General features: G+C 32.6%; 3 protein-coding genes across 4 annotated transcripts; 1 reads left to right on the top strand and 2 right to left on the bottom strand.

Moving 5' to 3' along the window:
* Nucleotides 1-4,938: 4,938 nt before the first annotated feature.
* Nucleotides 4,939-10,361, top strand: LOC101204569 (ubiquitin fusion degradation protein 1 homolog). 2 transcript variants are annotated; one of them, XM_031881465.1, is made up of 10 exons: nucleotides 4,939-5,090; nucleotides 5,667-5,708; nucleotides 6,175-6,252; nucleotides 6,638-6,662; nucleotides 6,750-6,782; nucleotides 6,900-7,021; nucleotides 7,111-7,241; nucleotides 9,135-9,340; nucleotides 9,513-9,766; nucleotides 9,977-10,361. In XM_031881465.1, the coding sequence occupies exons 2-10, from the start codon at nucleotides 5,706-5,708 to the stop codon at nucleotides 10,070-10,072; spliced, it is 948 nt and encodes a 315-aa protein (XP_031737325.1). In that variant the 5' UTR covers nucleotides 4,939-5,090; nucleotides 5,667-5,705; the 3' UTR covers nucleotides 10,073-10,361. The 2 variants fall into 2 exon arrangements, with proteins under 2 accessions (XP_031737325.1, XP_004150137.1); XM_004150089.3 differs by having other exon boundaries at nucleotides 4,940-5,090; nucleotides 9,135-9,358.
* Nucleotides 10,362-11,331: 970 nt separating this feature from the next.
* On the bottom strand, nucleotides 11,332-15,699 carry LOC101204810 (NADH dehydrogenase [ubiquinone] 1 beta subcomplex subunit 9). Its single transcript, XM_004150090.3, has 6 exons — nucleotides 15,492-15,699; nucleotides 15,348-15,389; nucleotides 14,124-14,205; nucleotides 12,786-12,841; nucleotides 12,040-12,107; nucleotides 11,332-11,588 (listed from the first exon to the last, which is right to left on the bottom strand). The coding sequence occupies exons 1-5, from the start codon at nucleotides 15,621-15,623 to the stop codon at nucleotides 12,069-12,071; spliced, it is 351 nt and encodes a 116-aa protein (XP_004150138.1). The 5' UTR covers nucleotides 15,624-15,699; the 3' UTR covers nucleotides 11,332-11,588; nucleotides 12,040-12,068.
* A 3,938-nt stretch (nucleotides 15,700-19,637) lies between these two features.
* On the bottom strand, nucleotides 19,638-22,556 carry LOC101204323 (fructose-bisphosphate aldolase 1, chloroplastic). Its single transcript, XM_004150088.3, has 6 exons — nucleotides 22,235-22,556; nucleotides 21,312-21,581; nucleotides 21,010-21,119; nucleotides 20,784-20,874; nucleotides 20,439-20,708; nucleotides 19,638-20,193 (listed from the first exon to the last, which is right to left on the bottom strand). The coding sequence occupies exons 1-6, from the start codon at nucleotides 22,406-22,408 to the stop codon at nucleotides 19,915-19,917; spliced, it is 1,194 nt and encodes a 397-aa protein (XP_004150136.1). The 5' UTR covers nucleotides 22,409-22,556; the 3' UTR covers nucleotides 19,638-19,914.
* Between the last annotated feature and the right edge of the window lie 408 nt (nucleotides 22,557-22,964).

Genomic DNA, 22,964 nt, shown 5'->3' with positions numbered 1-22,964 from the left:
GGAGCTTATCTGCTAATGCCAATGTCCTATCGGTTTGCTGTCCACAAAGTGTTGTTCCGTTCAATCTTTTTCAACCTCAAATTGGTCCTGTGGTCAACAACAGAATACTGTGAGGTAGATTCCTTCGTTCATTTTAACCCCTTTTTTCTATTTCTATTTTAGCTTTATATTTAGTGAAATTTAGAAATTTGACATTAATAGTGATCTTTGATATATAGGAAGAGAAAAAGAACAAAAGACAAGTTGGGAAAGTTTCAGAATTTTGAAACTAAAAGAATAATGTTTTTTTCTTCTTTCTTTTTGATGTATTGAAATATAAAATAACTAAAAAGGTGAAACTCTAGAGAGTATGGAGTAATATGTGAAACGGCATCACTGTCATGAATTTTATATCACCTTTTCTCTATGGATATTTTATGACTGACTCCCACACTGGTTGTTCAGATTGTTGTCACTATATATTGAGTTCTTTTCTCATATGATTTTATTCTGAATATCTTTACAAGATTCTCAACTCTTTTCTGATAATTTTATTCATCTTGGTGTCTCTAGGAAAAACATGAAAAGATTCTCAACTCTTTCTTAAACATTATTAGTGTGTGTGTTATGTTATTGGTGAGAAATGAGAAAGATTCTGGCTCTTTTTTTTAATCATCCTAGACTCCTAATTTTAGGAAGACAATTATTGAGAGAGGTTCTTTGTAGTGTGATTGTGAAAAGCTCTCACATAGACTACCTCTTAAACAAACGAAAAAGGATTCTCATCTCTAGGTTTGACGTTTGGTATTTCACTTGGGTTGTATTTTGATGACTCTTTTTAATCATTCTAGACCCCTAATTAGGAAGAGCATTCTTTGTGTTGTGACTATGAATACCTTTTGCAAAGACAAGATCTTGGTCTAAACAAACGAAAAGGGTTTTCATCTCTATGTTATCTTAGTGTTAAAAAAGAGTTCAATTCAAGAGTGTTCCTTCCGATATTTAGGTTGTTTGGTATCTCATTTGGGTTGTGTTTCAATGGCTCATTTTCAATCACTTTGACTCCTAGTTAGGAAGACTATGATTGAGAGTGGTTATTTGACTGCGATTACAAAGATGTTTCCCAAAGATAAGATCTCAGTGTACATACGAAAAGGATTCTCATCTCTATGTATATCAATGTTGTTTTGTATCTCACTAGGGTTGTATTGTTGTATTGTGATACAAGCAGAGTCAAGACAATATTAGTGAATTGTGATACAAGCAGAGTGAAGACAATATTAGTGAAGTGATGCCCTACATTTGAGCCATGGATGATGTGATCAAGAGATTTTGGGAGAGATCATAGGCTATTAAAAAAAATGCTAGGCACTTTTGTTGACCATCCCAGTGTTTGCTATTAGGAAGACATGATGTTTTTCATAAGAAATATAAAGGATTCTTTGCCTCCTCTTGTTCCTATCAACCTTGTCAATATTAGGAAGACATAATTATTGAGAGGGGGTCATTCTAGTCCTATTTGAAAGAAGCGGTAGATTTAGTGTTATAGGGTAGGAGAACGTGTTTTGGTTGCATTTGAGTGTGCCTTTTGTGTTTGGGTCGGAGAGTATAACTACATGGTAGCCATGGACAGGAGAACATGTCTCTTTGTACCAAACTATTGAATTCATTGAAAATATCACTGAAAAACATTAACATTATAATATTTTGCGAATTAGAGGGTTAAATTGTAGTCCTTGTCTAATTTCACTTTACAAGAAGGAAACATGGGGAAAATATAATTAGAGGCGATGATACTTCCTAACCATGTGTAGCTCTTATTTTTAGTTGCCGATGACAACCTAATAGTTCATTTGTTTCATTGTATTTTTCTTAATAAAATCTAGTTGTTATCGAAATAAAATTTTGATTTTTTAAAATCTTGGCCAAAGATTTCAAATATTTCCCAAGTTTGAGGAAATATTTGAAAGAGAGAAAACGGTTATCTTCTTCAAAAACTAAACTCGTTTCTTGTTTTTCTTTTATTATTTTGGGCTGATTTTTGGTTGGGCCCTTGAGTTTGGGCTTTAAAAATGAAGAGCAAAAGAGTATGGGCCTGATTGAGCACAGATCAGGCCTCTCCATGGGCCAAAGTGAAATAGTGAAGATTTGGCCATTTAAAAGGTTAGTGTTATGGTAATATCAAAGATTACTATAGGTAGTGTTAGGATAATAATGTGTTTAATGGGGTGGTTATGATAAGATGTTTTGGACGAATAAACGATTAATTTTCGTTTTAAATTCATATTCTAAATTTAATATACAATTTTTGTATATTTATTACCAATTATTGTACTTTTAGTAAAGTAATTTGTCTTAATTTTTTTAAATACAACGTGAGATTTTCAACTTTCTTTTTAATTAATCGCTAATGTTAAATAAATTAATGTTTTCTTTTTAAACATAAAATATTCTCAATTTTCTTTTCTAACTTAAACATTTCTTTCCTCGTGGAATTGTTGTTCCATGGAACAATGAATTAATGAAAGATATAAAAATAAGGAAGAAGAAAGAAGAAGGAGAAAAAAAGGTACATCACACCAAAAAAAGTACCTTTGGTAAAGCATAATTTGATAAAAAATTTAGAAAAAATTTAGCTTTAAAATTTAATTCAAACAAATCTTAAATCAAATCAGATAGTTAAATTGAATTTTTAAATAAAAATCTCATACCTTGAAGTTTAAATATTTTTTATAATATTTGTTATACGTTTGAAGGTTATTTAAGGATTCAAAAGTTATCTAATTTAATATTAAACGATATTTGTTTTTGTCTGATTGTTTTATAAATTTACTAAAATTCATTTTTTTTTAGAAATTCATTGAACTTGAAATACTAAATTAGTTAAAAATAAATGACATTTGATAAATAAAAAAGTAAAATTTTAAAAGTAAAAGAAGTAATACAACTACAGGGAGGTTGAAGAGATATGGTTAGGAGAGTTGAAAGGAATTGAGAAGGAAGAGAGAGAGAAAAAAGAGGTTATGATAAGTCTAAAATAAGAGTTATGAGAACTCTTCCCCAAACAATGGTTGGGTTACCATAACTGTAACGCCTTAGGTTAGGATTCGAAATTCAGATTCCCGACATTCCCCTGCATCATCCTTACATGTCATAACAGCTTGAGAGTGAAAGTCGTCCCCACAAACCAACACAAGTTCTTTAATCCGCTACGACCTGATGGTATCATCCTTACATGTCTTAAAAGCTTATTAGAGTGAAAATCGTTCCCACAAACCATTACGAGCCACTTAAAATGAAGGTGTACCTTATTGGTATAAGTAGTAACTTTTAATTCTTTTAAGTCTTCTTAACTTTACTTCTATGTCCTCATGATCTCGATGTGATACCGGTCCATTCATGTCACCCTTCTAAACTCGAGCATTACAATAACCTTAACCCCATAGTGATAATCCTTGGGTCAAACAACTTCTAAATATTTTGTATTTCTAGCAACCACATTTGTTAGTGATAAAGAGTGAACTTTTGCTGCTAGTTTTGCAAATTTTGTATGTATGTTTTAAGCACTTTTGATTGAATGTTTATCTCAATATACAACTTTGAATTGGTTGGGTTGAATTTGCACTTTAAAGTGAAACTTGTATATTTGTGAGTTCATATGCAAAAAATTGTAAGTAGGCATAACATATGTTCCATTAAAAGGGTATTACGTACGTTTCATTGCCAACAAAGGTTTCAAATGTGTTTACAAAAATGTTGAAATCTCAATGATATGAAAATGCCAATCAAATATAGATGTTGTTGAATTCTTATTTATTGATATTGTATTCACATTAGCAACACTTTATTTTATTTTATATGTTTTATGGATTTTTAATGAAATAATGCAAATGTTGATTCACCTCTCATATTTAAATATGAAAATAACGTTAATATTCTTAAAAGTTGTGATGATTCCGTGGAGTTATTGTTGTAAGAGCTTTTATGTACTTTTAAGGGATGGATGATGGCTAACTCATTCTTCCAATATGTTGGTTGTCGTCAAAATGTACGATTTGTCTATAGAGAATGCACGAGTTGATTAGCCATAACTAATGCTAATACATTATTTTTTTTTCTAGACAACTTAACTATAAGTTGGTAGTATTGACTAATATAAAAAAAAAAAACTTGCTGCAATTATATTCATTAATTTTGACATTTAAATGTTCTTCAGCTTATAATGTCTTGAAATAGGATTGTATTGTTAACGTAAGCAATTAGTACAATGTTTATACCTGAGTTAGATGTATGAGTTTCTAATATAATACTTTTATATATAAAAAAAAACTTGAGCTGTATTTTAGCCGAAAATCATATAAACTCTTTCATCCTTTATTAACTTTACAAATTAAATATAGCTTTTTTTCACATTTTATCACAAAATTTTAAAAGGATAATTATTTTGATTTGATTTAAAGTTTAGAAATAAAAGGAACAATAATAATAGTTAAAAAGAAAAAAACATGATTAATTTTTTTGGTTGAAATTAAGTTTAAAATTTATAAATAATCAAATCATGAAAACCAAATCAAATTTGAACTCTTGCAAAATAAATTTAACTAATATATATTTTCGTTCAAGAAAATACTTTTAAAATATTACAATTTATTTATTTTTAAATCATAATTTTATCTCGAACTAAAACAATAAGATCTTTCGAGAATACAAGTTAAAATGATTGAACTACCACTAATTTTTTTAAGATTTATTATGGTTTACATTTGTCTATTCTTTTATAATAACCGTTTAGCTTAAATTTAGCATACCATAGCTAGATTTAAAAATGAGATTTTTTTAAATGGATGTTTGGTTATATTTATAAATTTAATATATGTTATTTTTTTTTTAATCATATAAGTTTAAATTTAATTTAAAATGTGAATGAGAAAGAATAAATATAGAAAAGGGAAAAGGAATTGGGATAGCGAAAATAAATGAAACTAACAAATAAATAACAATAAGAGAGCAAATCTCAACCATTTTGACGGATTGGATATATCGGCTTTGCTTTCTCTCGTCGGAGTTTCCACAACTCGGTCTCACCTTCTCTCTCATTTACGCCATTAAAGGTTTCTTCAATTTCCCTTCTCCCATCACTTCCTTTCTTACTCTTGCATTACTTTTCGATCCAACTTCTTTCTTCTAATTCTTTTCCCCATTTTTGTTTCCATTCTGTGCTCAATCAGATTTTCGTTTTCCTCCCACTTTTCTCACCAATTTCTTTGCTTTCTTCCGGATTTTTATTCTTTCCTTTGCCTCTGCTTGTGGGTAATTGCCTGTTTTTCAAGTAAGATAAAAGTAAGCGAAGATTGAGCTTGTATTGTAGTGAAGCCTGTGTCGTTTCTTTGGATTGCAAAAAGGAATAATTTTGATGAGAGCTGTTTCAATTCTAATTATACCCTCGAATTTCTTGTATTTTTATATAACTTGTAACAATCCACATCTGAGTCAAACGAGATGTTTGATCTCAGTGTAGGACTTTGCCTGTTCTGATTAAACTACGAGTTTCAGAACCTTTTCTTTTGCTCATGGGGTTTTCTATGATTTACATCTTTGTATGTTTACTGGGTATTTGTTAAATGGGGAGTCTTTTACCTTGAGCTGCATTTTTTTTTAACTGGCATTCCTTACTTCCATTGTGGTAGGTTCGGGGTTTTGGGAGATACTCTGCAAGTTTCTGCACTATGGTAAGTTATTTTACTCTTATTTTAGCCAACCCTAATTAGGAAAATGGTAACGTGTGACATTTGTTTGAGCTTAAAGAAAGGCAGGATTTTTGTAACCAGACCTTTGGCCTAGTTAGTTTTTAGTGTTTTATTTGGGTATCTATGGGCTGTTTTTAGGTATGTTTTTTAATTTTTAGACTCTTGAATATAGAACTTTTCATGTTGAACTGAAATGGGCACAATTTTCCTAATTGTGGGAGGATTCGTCTATGGTTCACTCTTGGACTATTACTTTAATGTTATTTGATAGAATATTTCCTTATTCATTAGGACCTTACATGAATAGGATTTTTTCTATAGGTTGTACAACCGTGTCTTTGAGTTCTAAATATGTTGAATATTTCCTTAGTGACATATTTGTTCTTTCTAATTTTTGTTCTTTAAAGTTTAAAGCTTACCATCACATCATAATGTAATTTTTGTGCAGTTCTTCGACGGGTATGGATATCATGGGACTTCATTTGAGCAGACATATCGGTGCTATCCTGCATCTTTTATTGAAAAGGTTGCTGAACATCATTTTTTAACTCAATTATTTACCTTTAGGCTACTATAGTTTTCTTTCAAAAGGTCAGCAAAAAGCTGTTTTAATTCAATCATCATTATTCGGTCTCTGGATAGTGAAGGTAGCCACATCATTCTATTTTCTTAGTCATCCTCGTCTTATTATGCACATCAACAAGATTTCTGAAATGAAATTATAACAGGAAGGATGTTGGTCTCATTGAGTCATGAATGTGTCTGTGTAGTTTGAGTTGCTACTTCTTGAGTTGTTTAGCTTGATGAATTTAGACATGGAGATAAAATATGATTTGTATTTTGGAATATCTTCTTAAATTCTTAACATCTTTTTTCTAGTCTAAACTCTGTTTATTCAATCTATTTTGCAGCCACAACTTGAAACTGGTGACAAAAGTAAGTTCTCATGATTTATGTTACTTTCTATGGTCAAATATCCCATTCGTGCTAACTTATCTTCGTATGCCTATCTCTTCATTTCAGTCATAATGCCACCATCAGCCCTTGATCGCCTTGGTATTTTCTAGTTTTCTATGACATAGTTCCTTTTACCTTAATATTTTTATACATAATACATTTATTATTCTTCATGTATTGTGCAATGGTAATTTAAAATCAAGCTAATATCTGCAGCATCTTTACATATCGATTATCCAATGTTGTTTGAGCTTCGGAATGATGTTACTGAACGACTTTCCCACTGTGGTGTTCTCGAGTTCATTGCTGAAGAGGGAATGATCTATATGCCTTATTGGGTAGTCACTGAGTGCATTTTAAACTTATTTGTATTTTCATCTCATTTTCTTTCCAGGAACATGTACTGATTGGTTAGTTTCCTCCACAGATGATGGAGAATATGCTTTTACAGGAGGGAGATGTTGTGAGAGTGAAGAATGTTACACTGCCGAAGGGAACTTATGTTAAATTACAACCTCACACAAAGGACTTCTTGGATATATCCAATCCAAAAGCCATGTGAGTTGCTAATTATAAATTTTTTATTGCCCCCAATCTATAGTTGTGACCCTTGGAGTAGAGACATTTAAGTTTTTTGACTTGAGAGGCCCTTGATCATGATTTATGGGTAGTATTTCTGCTAATAAAACCACGATATATTTGGTTCCACTTGCTTGGAGAAGAGACCCTTCGTAGTTTTTAGATTTAAAATTTCTTCTCTCTTGAGTCTCAGAGAAATTTTTTTGGGGCAGAAGCCTAGTTTAGGTAGAATAAGACCACAGTAATTATTTGAGACTTTGGGTTGGGTAAAGTCCCCAGATTCGATGGGTTCACTAGAGCAAGAATGACGGTGGTGTTAAGAGTTTAAGATTATTGATCAGGTTTTCTTCTTCTTTTTTCGTTTTAATATCGTCTCACGTTTGAAGGTATAGTTTTCCCATTTTACTATTGCTTCCCATTCAGAAGATTGTCTGAAGACGTAATAGGTGGAAGCAGGATTTTCTTTCTAATTAGACACTATGCTCCATTTTTACCCCTCCATATTCCCAGAAGAACAAGAAGGTTAAAGTTATATGAAAATTTTCTACTAAGGTATTGTCGTATTTCCATTTGTGATTCTGATTTAATCAAATCATTTTTACCCCTCCATATTCCCAGAAGAACAGAAGGCAAAAACCCTCTTCGAAAAGGTTTGATAGATTCTGATTTGCTGTGTGTGGGACAGATTAGTTTTTTTGTTAATTGGTCGTGAAGTTCCTCCTAGAAACTCACTTTGTGCGTCATCTTGTTAGAAATGGTGAGAGCCAATCTTGGTCAAGCAGCTACTACTAGCGTCCCTTGGAAACCATACCCTAGCTGATTCGCACTGTAGTCTTTCAAGATTGGCAAGGCAGGGCATGGTCAGCTTTAAAATGGATTGTTTACAGATAAACCCTTTTCCTTCTTGTTCTTAAGAGTCTAAGATTGTAGGTTCTCTTTGTCAATAGGAACACTATTTTCAAGATTTTTAGGTGGGGACTCTCAGTGTTTGAAGTAGATCTTCTGAAGGAATCTGACAACACTCTCTGCCTACTTTTTTTGGTTAAGAAACTATTTCATAAATGCGAAATAAGAAAATAATTAAGACACAATCATATTTTCTTCATTGCCCTAACTATGAGCCTCTAGAGAAGAGGTACCACTTGGATCATTTCCCTTTATGAAATGGTTGAAATCTTTTTTCGTTTTGTGGTAATTTTGTACGTGAAGATTTTGAAAATACTTTAGGGTATTGAGTTCAATCTATTTTTGTTATTGTTAACTGATGGGCTTTCTTGAATTAACATTATCTCTAGATTGGATATTTTGAATACCTGCTCCTCCACTCTTGTAAATGTTTCATGTCGTGTGTAGTTTTTCCTCTTTTCTTTTACTAAAATACATTTCATATCCTAAAATCTCAATCTTCCTCCAAATATCAACAAGCTCTTTTAACCTCTGTCTAATGTATCAATCACATGTCGTTATGCTAAATCCCATATTATCTGTTGCTTCTATGGTAGACATAGATCCTCAGGTTGGTAAATATAATCCCTATAACACAATTAATATGCAGCTCAAGTTCTTTCCATGAAATAAGATGAACGTAGTTCTTTGTGCTTTAAACTAAAAGAGTTCACTTAATGTAGAGTAAAGCTTCTGAAAGTCAGTCTTCTGCATATCTAATGGAACTCAAATATATTGAAGTTAAACAGTAATGAATTATAAGATAAATCAAGTATTTGAGCTACTTGGACCCCGAAGCCATTCATTCCACCCTACCTTCCACCTTCCCTACTCTCTTTATAACCAACAAGCTTAACATACTCTTTAATTAATTACTAACATATCTTTATAATATTCCAATTAAACATAGCTATCAATGTCATACAGCTTGGAGACGACTTTGAGAAATTTTTCATGCCTGACAACCGGAGACAGTATCATGGTGGCATACAACAACAAGAAATATTACATTGATATAATTGAAACTAAGCCTTCAAATGCAATAAGTATAATTGAGACTGATTGTGAAGTGGACTTCGCACCCCCTTTGGATTACAAGGAACCTGAAAAGCCCGTTCCATCTCTCCCAACAGGCAAGGCTCCAGTCCAAGGTCAGACTATTTTTGTGTAGTGACTTCATGAACTTACAAAGCAAAATAGTATTGCTAATCTTATTTGCTGGGAACTCTTTTTATTTATTTATTTGTACTTTTTTCCATATTTGAAACATGACCAAATGCATTTGCATATTCTTTTTTCTTGTAGATGAGGAACCACCTGCAGAAGCTGAACCCAAATTCAATCCCTTCACTGGAGCTGGGAGGCGTTTGGATGGGAAACCATCTATGCAACAGGCACCACTATCTTGGACTTCAATATCCAAAGACAAGCAAGTGGATACAAGAACTGTCACTGGTCAGCCTTCATCTGGATCTACCTCTCGGAATGCTTCCAGGCAGTCCGAAGGAAAGCTCGTTTTTGGAGGAAATGCAAGCCGAACCCCCAAGGAAACTAAAAAGGTTTGGCTGCTTGCTCTGTGTCATTTTAAAATGTCTGGAAGTGCTTTGAACTCATTTATAAACCAGGATTATCTACGATATATGCATATTTCTTACCTCGAGATTGATACTATAAGTTTATGATAGTTGCGCTATATTTGTAATGGCTAATATTCCGTGTCAATCTTGAATTGAAATGATTAACTTACTAAATAAATGGATATTTTGCAGGAAGGTGAAAAGGATGGTAAGCAAGAGCAGACTAAAGAGAAAGAAGAGGCCAAGTTTCAACCTTTTGGTGGGAAGAAGTATTCATTAAGAGGTTAATTAATTAAATTAGATGACCAATACTTTATCTTGTTTATCTATATGCTTTTGTGATAGCAACAGTTTTAAAAATGAAAAATTTAGCACAAAAATTTCTTTTACATATAAAAAATTGTACATTGGGAAAATCATGAGTCACTGCTGATTTTATTTGCTCTTCCCATTGTTGGCTGTCTGTACCAACAGACATTTGAACTAAGAGTTCTTGAGAGAAAGCATTTATGTGGTTGTGGCTGTAATGAGCAGGATGTGTAAATGAAACTTCCTTATTTCGATTCTTATTAGTTAATCTCGACTTTCCACTTTCATTTAGTTTGTTTAGATACAATCCTTGAATTCTTAGTCAGTAGTTATCAAATAAATTTTGGTTTGGTTTTAAAACTATTGATGAAAAGTAGATTAAGGAAAATAAGGAAACTACTGTTCTTAGGCTTAACTTTTGTAAAAACAAAAACTAACAAAATAGTTACCCAGTCTTAGAAATGTTACATTTTTTCTCTTTGATTCTATATTTCAATGGTTTGCACTTTTACCTCAAAACTAATTTTCATTTTTATTAACTAAATTTTATTCCCCTTTAGTACTTATAACTATGGAGAATTATTTTATTATGGATATCGAAAAAAAAATGAAATTGATTATAAAATATAGTAAAAAAGTTTAAATAAATTCTAAAGAATGAATGTTCCTGCGATTTATAAATAGTTTTAATAATTTGCTAAAAATGCCAACATCATTTAATAAAAATGGATTTTGATAAATCAAAAACATTTAAAAGGGTTAAACATGATAGGGTTAATTTTAACTATTTGGTCATTAATTACCACAGAGAAATGGTTTTAAGGACACACATTTTAATCATACTTAAAAGGACTTCCTAAAGAGTCTCTTGATAAATACTTGGGACAGATTTTAAGATCCTTTCCATCGTTCTGTAATCCATTTGAAGTATACCTAATATTAACTATTAGGTGACACATTCTTTAAAAAAAAATCCTTCGAAACAAAAGATGCATATAAATGGACGTAGCTACAAACCATTTTAGACATCCTTTCATTGGCTTCACAGGAGCCGCACAGAAAGTCATAGATCGGCAACACAAACTATGCATTTTATTTCAACAAGTAGAAACACAATTTTATTAAATTTCCAAAAAGCTTTTCAAATACTAAAAGGATTTCCTATTGTCTTTTAATTCATGTACTTCCTCGCTCACATTTTCAACATCTGATGCCATTATTACAAGCAATCAGACAAATTAGGAAAAGAAGAAAAGTTGGTCACATTAACAGAAAAATAGGTATATGCAACGGATGAACACTTAAATTAACCAAAAGTTGAAGCATGTCACACACTCTTCTAGTGGTGATTTTTTCTATGTCAAATTTGCATATCTGAACAAAAACTAGAAAGCAAATCAACAAGGAAATACTATAATTGTGTTCATTCAAGTTTACACATCAAAGAACTCCTTTTATCATCATCAACTCTCATGAGGCCACGAACCATTTCGACCTGCAATAGTCAAACCAAAACATTGTGTTCGACATTAGACCTCCAAGCAAAAAGTAACCAAAACTTGAGTCATTGTATATCGAGAATTATAGTTAATTGTAATATTACGTAAATGGTTGCTTTAGAAAGCAGTTTGAACACTTGCAAAAGTAGAGCAATTTTTAAAATTTTGTTTTCAGCAACATCAGACAAAATGGGTGAATTTCACTCGGTAAAGCCAGCCTTACGAACAAAACACATTTTTTTCTAAGAAATAAAAAATATGATAGAAGAAATGGAAACAAGACTAGTGCTAAAAAAGATACAAACTCAGCAAGGAAGCGAATAAGCAAGAAATAAAATTTAAATACAAGAACAATATAATAGTTCATTAAGTTACAATCCAACTTGAGTTACACTCAGATGGAGGAAAATAAACATTGTTGCTATCAGCAGCCAAATGTAAGCTTACCTTTATTTATTCCCACGATAATGAAGATTTCAGTGATCTTCCCGCCCATAGTCATATATGATCTCGATCTGTATCATTACACATAGATGTTGATGTTATATTGACTGATGAGATTACACTCTTAACAATTGCATGCAAATTTATCAAAGGACAGTGTAGAGAACTCAAGTCCGCAACAAAATATCAGATTAAAACAGCCAAAAAAAGAAAAAAGAGAAATAGTGTGAAGCTGAGTTCCTATGCTCTAAGTCTCTAACCCCTGGGAAAAGAACTTCAACTTTTCCATTTTCATGTGCTTCCTCCAAGATTAGGGCAAAGGACGTTTAGCTTACACAAATGCTTATCTTTGGCCTTTGTGGAAAAAAATGCCACTTGAAAACTATACATATTTCAAAACTGTGATTTTAGTAGACATTTCATTTGAGCAATAAACCAATCACAGATCATTATAATTATTATGTAGTTTCTACATTGTAACCTCTCTTAAAAAGCACTGAGGACGAGGTGGTTAATGATGATGCTATATGGTTTTTCATAGGGAAAAAACTGTACGATCAATAGAAGTTGACAAGGTTATTGATGATGTAGCTATAAAGTCCCGTGAGGCGTAAAAACAAGTAACAAGACATATGCAAATAAACAAAAATAATCCTTTTTTAAGAAAAGATTGAAGTGGTGAGAAGGAATTAAGACCTAAAACATTTTACGAAAAGAAAAACGTGAACAATCTTCAAAAGAGAACTTACCCCTGCAGGTGGAATTGGGTTTCTCGTAAACTTAGAACCACCGGGAGCCCATGGAACTACAGAGTAAAGGTAAAAAAAAATTAGGATTAATGACTGCATAAATAGTCTTGTTCAAAGCAGAACAGAAAAACAAACAATGAAACGATACTTCAAAGTTTTAGGTAGGAGCTGGCAACCATCAGGGAGTGGGGGGAAATTGTTTTTACATTCGCACGTCTGCAACTTAACTAACAGTCAACTAAAAATATACTCTAGAATTGAGGATTCCTTCTCCCAAACTCATCAAAGACCGTCATACTTCATAAAAAAAAAAAAGTCTATATTTCAGAAAAGGTTTTCACAAAGGATGATGATAGGCATGTAAAACTGAAGATCTTGTGACAAAGATATCCTCATACCTAATATGGTGCTAGTTCCTTTGATGTAATCATGGATGTTAAGGGGATGGTATACATATGCCTGGGTTAAATTTATAGAAATTAAGGACACTAAGCAACTAGGAGACCAAGGTTTCCAAGAAAATTTGAATCATGATACGGAAGAAGAGAAATAGGAGAATTTTTCAACATAGGTTGTCTTCAGTGGATTATTTTTTATCTAAAGCATAGTAGCATACTACGAGGCAGTGTTCAACTTCAAACCATGTGAACTTTTACTATAGCCTACTCATTATTACAAATAATTAGAAGGCTTCGATATAATATGTTGCTTCTTATCAGAAGTAGGTTTCTCATTCCCCCTATCCTACAGTTGTTCTTCATTTTGTGTTTATACATCACTCGTTTCTCATTTAAAAATAATTTTTTTACTTATATGAAATGATATTGTATTAGAACAAAAGAAGGAACAATCTACAGGCTTTGGGTAGCAAAAATCCCTCCCAACAAATATAAATAAATAAATATAAAAAATTTCATGCAAGCATCTTAGATTCTTGGATACTCAAGAAGCAACAACTAAAGGAAAATCTAAAGTTTATGGCTAGTTACTATAATTCCAATCCACTAAATTGATTCTTAGAATGGAGAAACCCATAGGGTATTGTCTTTTTTTAAAATTAAACTAGAAATATCTTGTTCATATTGGTTCAACAATACAGTTTCTATTATATTATTCAAAAGGGAGAAAAAGAAAATCAACGACTTAGCAGCATTTCAAATAAACAGAAAACACACCTGATATCTACAGGACAGATATTAAAGTATAAGACCAGGAACTTAAGAGAAGTCAATTTCATCATGACAATACCATATTACATAATCAGTAAAAGCATTTAATTTGGCAACCTTACTTTTTATTAACTGCCACACGACCAAATTTACTCATCATTGTGCTTACCGATATAGGGATCAGGATGGCGCCACTTATCATAGGAAGCTTCCCCATTCTCTATCAGCCTATCTATCGTGTCAAGATCTTCCTGCAAATCCACCCCAAAAAGGATCCATAAACAATAGATCAATAGCATAGAAATCATAGCTTGCTGAACAAAATCACGTTGATATATACATGTAGACCTTTCACAGCTTGAATTCCCTGATCTAATATTTTAGTTTTAACCTAATGTCCTAGAACAGATCTCCAAGTCCTACTCGGTATTAATAAGACCTATCAAAGCTCTGAAGTTTCAAGTATAATTCCAAGTTAATTCTCATAACTTTCTAACTGCCATCCAACATCAGTCTTCAAACCTTTTTTTTTCTTATTTAACTCCATGGTTCAAGAGAGAGCAACAAACACATGTTAGACAAGCAACTCAATGGTTAAACTTAAATTTATAGGAAAATAATTTCCACAAGAGAATGCATGCTTAGTTGAAACACAAATTGAGGGCAACATAAACCTTAAAGATGATGTATCCTACTGAATTTCCAAGTTAACACAATTTGAATCTGGAAATGGTCATATTTGATTACCAGGATATCAGAATATTTCTCCGCAAAATCCACACTTCTCCAGATGCAGTAAGCACTAAGCAGACGATATTCAAAGATCAACCAATAATATTCATCCCAGAGAACAGATAGACTAACCGCATGTTTAAGAGTGATTCTAAAATAGTTAGAATCACTTTTTTTTTTCATTTTCAAAATCACTCTGAAAATGCTTTTAATCAATCAGAATAAATTTTAAGAGTGAAAAAAGCCCTCAAAATGTAAAATTAAACATTGATTCGATTTTGAGTAATCAAATATGTGTTTCAAAATGATCTTAAACACAACAAAAGTGAAATTAACAATTTCAAAATCACTCCACTAGATCATTCATCCAAAACTATCAATAAAAACCACATTTTAATATCCCATCAAGTAACGCAAGACAATTTACACAAAAAATGCTTGAAAGAAAAATCCATGCAAGTAAAAGAAGAGTGTACAGCTCAAACAATCAATCTAGCCGCACACCCTAAAAAGAAAAAAAAAAAAAACCTTCATCATTTCATATCCACACCCCTATATCAATTAACTCACAAGAGGTCGAAATGCATGAAATTTCTACTCAACGAAAACATAGAAAAATAACAAAAAAAAAATCGATCAAAGGAACAGAGAGAGAACAAACCACATGTCTGTGCGCTTCGAATCTCTCCCGGAGGTCCGACGCCTGAATCAAAGGGAGATTAGAAGAATCAATGACAAAATCAGTTCAAGATCGAAGAAATGTCAAAACAATGAAGTGGGAAATGGGGATGAAGAAAACAAATACATCTTTGTAAAAGAGATGGCGATGAACGGCCCAGTTGAGAGTGTCTTTGAGAGCTCGCCGGTAAAGGATCCGAACCCTCTCCTTCTGGGCGGCTCGCCGAGCCAAATATCCCGCCGTCGACAAAAAGCTCATTTCTCTCCTTCTTCTTCTTCTTCTTCTTCAGATGGCTTTTGTATTTATTGTTTATTGTGGTTTTGTTTTGATTTGGACCAACAATGGAGATAACGGCGTCTAAACGATTTTCATGCATCAACGCACCGTTTTTTACTCTTTTTCTTTTTTATGTGAATTAGAGATAACCGGCGGTTTATATTCCGTCACCGTTGATGGGTTTCAAAATTCTCTAAAGTCATCTATATATATAAAGTTTGATTTTTGTGTTATTTTGTCCAAAAATGTTACTAATTATTTAATTAGTATTTTAAATTTTCGTTTTTCTAAAAAGACTTTAAGAGTTAATCGTGGGATTGTAAATCTAAGAAAATTTGAAAATTTAGAGATTAGATATATATGTAAATTTAAAACTCAAGTTCAAGTTAGAATCAAGTTTATAATGTAAACTAATGTAAAAGAATTTGGCTAAATATTATATTTTGATTTTTATATACAATTCAATAATTAATACACCAAAAAAAATGCCACAAATAGTGTCACGAGTTGTCTAGGGTGTTGTTTATCTATGGACATGTTTAAATACCTCAAACCACTTTTTTTTTTTTATGTTTGTACTTAGTTTAGTATATTGCTTTTCCTTTTTATGTTGTCAACTTTGGGTATGACGTCTTTGTCAAAGCTAAAAAAAGTTTAAAATGTACTGTAGGAGAAACCCACTAGTTGAATCTCTGACCAAGTTTTGTCATACTCTTTGCAAGCAAAACTTTCTTTGCAATTAAGAGTCTTCAATGTTTTCTTTAATGGTGTTTTCAATGGTTTTCTCTCTCTCTCATGTTTTATTAAACAATTTTCTCAAGAATATGAAAGGAGATTACATCATATAGTGAGTTTGTTTGCAATTTTTGAATTTTGCATGTCTTATTTGTTGACTGAGCATAACAAGTGTTGCACAATCATTCGTCCTGTGTATGAAAGTTTGTGATTGTGACAAATAGCATATAAAGTACGATGATAGTTGTAATTATACTCTTAAACTTTTAAATTTAAAAATTGAGCCCTAAACTTTATTCAATTGTTAAAGTGAACTTTCAAATTCACATAATTGTATAAGTTGTAATAAGTGTATGAGCTTGAGGATTTGGTTTTTATCATTTGAATGTTTAATTTTTAAAATTATAATAATTAAGTTTAGGGACCCAATTGGTATCGTGGGTGAGTCTCATTTTTGTAACTATTTTTGTAACGTTCTTGGAATCACTTCTCACTATAAATAAAGTTCATCTCTCCTTAATTGTGGAAGAAATCATTTTATAAAAATTCAGATATTAGTATTACACCAAATTGGTATTAAAACTTCAAGAAAATCTTTGGATTGATGGCGAAAATGAGAAACTAGTTACGTGGTGGGAATGCTCACCAAGAACAAGAGGCGGAGAAGATCGTCGCCCTCTCTCCAAGATCCTCTACCATACGCTTCTATTGAGGCTTCTATATGAGATTTAAACGACATGATGAAACTTACTAAAGAAAAAAAAAACTAATATGTTTGAATTGGTAGTCTCTAGCACGAGGAAGAAGAAGTCAACTCTACAATTCCCTAGCTAAGAAGTGCAAGGAGAAATTCAAGAAAATCAAAGAAAAACTTACAAACTTGAATGAGCCCAAAAGTTTGAGTCCATTTTCAAAACGACTCTTCTTACTCCAGAAAATGATGGAGGAAGGAGGATGTGTGTGGATAGTCGAGCAATTCTAATTACAACTACTACCATACTTTATAAGTTTATGCACTTTATCCAAAAAAATATATATTTTTTAATTGTAGTGTTATATTATTTTGTTGGTTCTATTTTTTTTTTAAAAAAAAACATTATTTTGAATCACTTGTAATCATTTCAAAATTTCTTTGGTTTTGAGACACCATTTAATTATACTTTATTTGGGTTAAGTATTTAATTTCATGGCAAATAAAAATTTTAATGGCTAAATCAATCATTTTGTTTGATGAATTTGTATTGATTTTCAATTTTGTTATTAGCAAAGGTACAATTATCAAACATTTTAATCCTTTATATAATTTTTTTTCTAAGGAAAAGTGGAATGAGAAAGTCGAAATTGGATTTTTATTAACTAAATTATCTTCATGTTGAAGACTATAAATAAGGTTAATAGAGTTTAAACCTTCCTTTACATGTAATCATCTTTTACTCATTTTTATGTTTTGTTGATGATTTGTTAATTTCTAATGTTTAGATCCGATTCTTTGAGTTTTGTTGAGATTGTTTGAGTTTTAGATGTCATTTGATCCGGTTGTCAATGATATGAAGATCAATTCAATGTTTTCTTTTCTAACATGTATGTTGGTGAGATTAAGGAGATTTTAGTGTTCGTAATTCTAGTTGGCCTCACTCCTCATTAGTTAATAATGTGGGTGAGATTGAGGAGTTTTCAATTCTCCCGATTCTCATTAACCTCACTCCCTATTAGTTGTCTTCACTTCTTATTTTGGGAAAACGATAGAATTAGAAAAAGTTACTATTCAAGTGAAGAGTTGGTTCACTAAGGATCTAACTTTGTTGGCTAGTTCAACTTATTCGTTTTGTTATCCAGAGTTTTCAAGTTTCACTTCAAGTGCTTATTTTGTCTCCTAAAGTTAGAATTTTGTTAATTTGATTCACTTCTTTCTTTTGAGAAGGAAGTTAGAAAGTGTTCGGAGTACTTTTCTAGATGGATGTTTGCCTAACGTGCTACATGGTTGGTCTTGACATATGTCATTCCTTCATGCAAAAGTGAGTAATTTCTAACTATAAAGAGATGGTTGACCTCTTGGTGTTCTAGGCATTTAGTGGTGCAATGGGCGAGCCTGGTTTTGGTTTGATGTAAAATACATTCGCATTCTTTCATTTCATGGCTTGTTATTTGAAATTATTTGTAGATGCATGGTCATATATTAAGTTATAATGCTCTTATATTTTGTCACAATGAAACTAACCCCGAAAATTCAAATAAAATTGTAACTATACATCTAAACTATTGATTTTCCTTTTAGCACTGTCTATGGAATGTCCACCAGAGTTTAGGATGGGATCATATATTTTTTTTCAAATCTTACCAGTCTTTTCCAACTTTAAAAACTGCACTTCAGCCACCTTGGGATGCATTTAGATAATTGGTAAAATCTATTTGAAAAATAAGATAATTATAAATATGCTCATGATTATTATTTAAGCTAATTTCTTAAGAGGGAACTAATTGTGAAAGATGAAAGTATTTTAATGTTATTTATGAGAAAAGAATCCTACAAATTTGTGGTTGCAAATTTTGTTGTTTTAAACTTCTCACCTTAAATTTCAATTTCTCCTCAAACAACACCATGTTCTTTTGTTTGAAGTTTTTGCTTATTTCTTCTCTCAACTAAGTCGATCTCCATGATTTCAATGTTACATAGATCAACAAATAGTTTTATAAGTCACAAAATTGATTAAATTTGTTTAGATTAAAAACCAAATTGGAGAAAACATTTGAAGGGATGCATGGTGAGATTATGGCATAGAAAGCAGAGCCAGGAATGATCAAAATCAAATCAAGTAGGATCCAAAAAATTTCTAACCTTGTTGAAAGTGGCCATTTCTCAAGCTAAGTGGGTGGTTCCATACCATGCACTTGTCTCTTTCACTCTACACGTTAAAATATTACACTTTTGATAGAAATATGTTTGTAATCTTCTTATCTTAATGCATGGATCACAAAATTTATTGAATTTCTTACAAGGGTATTTGGTTCAAAGAGTTGAGTTTGGTGTTTGGTTCAATGAGTCCATGGCCCTACAACTAAATAGCTCCTACCCAAATGTTCTTTTAGTTTTAATTGAGGCTCTTACAAAACGAATGCTTCTTCATCAAATTTACTCCCACTAAATGGATAGAGTATACTTAAATTCTATGGCCCGTGAATTTCTATTATTTTCTTTTATGATTTTAGTTTTTTTCCATCCATATATGTTAGTTGTTCTTGATATGAAATAATTAAGAAATCTTGAGACCGAAGGAAAAGCCTTATTATATATGCTCATGATTAATGCGAATTCAAGCATCTTACATAGGATTTGAGAAGAAGACAAACTAAACTAAAAATCATCACCAAAATGTTCATTAAGCTGCTAAGAATACACAAAAATAGTTTTTTTTTTTTTTGTTCTTTTTAAATTGCTATAAAGCATCATCATCATAAACACAATAAACATAGCAATTAGTCTTCAACCATCATCATCTTCTTCTTCTTCTTCTTTCATCTTCTTGATCTATAGAAAAGCTTAGTATGTGTAGCCCTTGACGTACATATCCTGGTTGGCTTCTTCGGACTCACCCTCACCGGTGTACTTCCCAAGCTGGGCGAGGGAGTTCGACTTGGCTCGTTGAATCAGAGCATCCTGTGCGATCTTCACATTTTCTGGTAGTCCACCCCATGTCTTCAAGCAAGTGTTTTGGAGAGCTCTAGCATATGAGAAGGACACATGCCATGGGTTTGGTGCTTGGTTCATCGCATTCAAGTTCAATGTAGCCTCTATCTCAGATTGCCCACCTGATAAAAACTGTTCCACAACAACCACAGAAAAACAACCCACATTCAATTCATCAACTTAATTCTCAAATCACCGTTATACCTAAAACGTTGAGCTAATAACTAATACGCATGACTTTCTAGATGACATCCTTTTATACCATCTTAAATCACCAATTATTCTAAAAGTTTGAGTTAATAGAGGAAGATAAATTTAATTTATATCATCTAAGGGTAATAAGCGTTCAAAGTTTAAGATATGTTGTAATGACTTGCCATGATTCCAGGAACAGCAGGAGGGATTCTTCTTTTGAGAAGAGAAAGAGTGTACTCAGCAACTGTCTGAGGGCTTGCTTTGTCTTTGCTCTCAGCTCCAGGAGTAACCATGCTTGGTTTCAAAAGAATTCCTTCAAACAAAACATTGTTCTCTGCAAGGTAGAAGAAAACCTCTGCCCAAACTTTCTGTGCTACCTCAAAGGTTCTGTCGATCCCGTGCTCACCGTCAAGCAAGATCTCCGGCTCGACGATCGGAACCAACCCATTGTCCTGCAAATTGCAAATTCAAAATCAAGTTATAATAAATCAAAATGGGGTATTATTAAAAGTTTGATTTGTTGAGACCTGTGAGACTGCAGCGTAGCGAGCAAGACCCCAGGCGGCTTCCTTGACGGCAAGGGCTGATGGGCCGTTGGGAATGCTCACCACTGTGCGCCTGGAAACTAACATTGTCAGTGTTTTCAAGTTTTGGGATTTCGAAAACGCTTGATAACTATTTAGTTTATAAAAAAAATTTGAAATAAGACGGGTTTTTTTATTAAATGAAGCTGAAATGAATGATGATTTGTACCATTTGGCGAAACGAGCGCCTTGTTGGTAGTAAGCAGCAGCACGAGAAGCAAGGCCGTCGAGACCTTGGCACCACGATTCGTTGTTGGAACCAGGAAGTGGCACCAAACCCTGTTTATTTTTTTACAGACGTTGGAAAAACAGAGGAATCTATGTTAATAAAAACAAACAAGCTAGTTCACTACGAAAACAGGTTAATTTTTTTCTTTTCCGGAGCCAAGCCTTTTTGTTGAATTCAAACTCTCAAAATTTCCAATGCCTTTTTGAATTTCTATTAGGATTATATAGGGACAATGGTCTTACCTTGTCAACTTTGATTCCAGGGACAATGCCTTGCTTGACCAAAACGTCGACTATCTTCTCGCCATCGACAGTGGATTGGTAGAGAGTCTCTTCAAAGAGGATAGCACCGGAGATGTACTTGCCGAGTTCGGGTGCAGTTACGAGAAGAGTTCGGTAAGCTTGACGGTTGGCCTCTGTGTTTTCTAATCCAATGGAAGCCAAACGCTTTCCACAAGTTGCATTTGACTCATCCATGGCCAAAATTCCACGTCCTGGAGATGCCACAGTTTTCTGCAACAACACAACACAAGTTGAAAGATTAAGACTCCATTTAGTAAAGATTTTTAAATTTATTTTTATTTATTCTCATCTTGTTCCTGTAGTTTTCAAGTCTCTTTAAGAACAAAATAAATAAATAAATGTAAAAGTAGTTTTAAAAACTTGGTATGGTTTATGGAAACATGAGTAGAAAGTGAAAAATACAATAAAGTAACTCATTAATGAAATGGGTTCAAAATAGAATGGACACACAAAAAGATTCAAAGAATTCTATCTTTTCTTTAAAAAATAAAATTGTTCGATGACAGAGGTTTACTGGACAACTGCTTGAGCTACATAGAGATGACAGAGTTTCCTACAACAATCCATCACCTCTGGGTTTCAGCAAGCAAAAATTTAGAAAGTTGAAAGGTCTTGTTTTAGCTTTTCTATCCATATTTTCATACCATAATTTTCACGTTTAGAAGTAATATTGAAAAACATCTATTTAAAGTTAGGCATCGTTTCCTATCTTATAATCTCATGCAGTCAAATTATTTATATAAAAAATATCAAAACCGTAGTGTTTTTAAGTATTCAAAACTTGTCTTGATATTTGAAAACATCAGTTGGAAGTGAGAAAGAAGAGAGGAATGGAGTGTAAAAGAGAATATTATTATACTTACGGCGGTTTTGACCAACTCATCATTGTAAGAGCCAGCGCGGACGATGAGAGTGGATGGGGCGGCGGTGGGGTGGCAGCGGACGACGGAGACGGAGGGTTGGCGGAGGGACTGGCCCTTAACCCACTCGAACTTATCGAGAACAAGGGAGGATTTGAGAAGAGAAGCAGAAGCCATTGATGAGTTGAAATGAAGGAAGGAGGTTGAACAGAGTGTTGAGAAACGAAGGTAAGGTTCAAAAAAAAGATCTTATCTTTTTTGTTTCTTCACCAACGCTCTCTGATCTGGTTGCTGCCTCCGTGGCCACAAATGTGAAGCCATTCTCTTTGTATTTATAGTTGCTTTGTGTTTGTTTAAAGATTGCCAATTTGAGGCCCTTGTCCATCTTCCAATATTTCTTTGCCACCTGGATGATAACTTTGCTGACTTGGCACCCCCTCACTCTTCCTCATGCTTTTACTCCATAAAAACCAAACCCAACCAAACCAATCCGGTTTTATGAAAAATGAATCTAAACTAGTTTTACTTGACTTAGTTTATTATCACTTTGGTTCTCGGTTTTTTACATTTCCTTTTTTTTAATTATCACTTGGTTCTCGGTTTGGTATTGGTTGGTTTTTTAATGAAAAAACCTATATGAACCAATACGTTCTGGTTTTCTTCTAATATGGCCAAACCAAACTAGTTGATTGATTTGGTTTTCCAATTCTACATTTTTTTTTGTTGGACTTTT

The sequence above is a fragment of the Cucumis sativus genome, chromosome 2, assembly GCF_000004075.3.
Source record: "Cucumis sativus cultivar 9930 chromosome 2, Cucumber_9930_V3, whole genome shotgun sequence".
In the NCBI taxonomy this organism is placed as follows: domain Eukaryota; kingdom Viridiplantae; phylum Streptophyta; class Magnoliopsida; order Cucurbitales; family Cucurbitaceae; genus Cucumis; species Cucumis sativus.
Note: the sequence above shows the minus strand (reverse complement) of the source record. Positions and strands in the feature narration are given on the sequence as shown.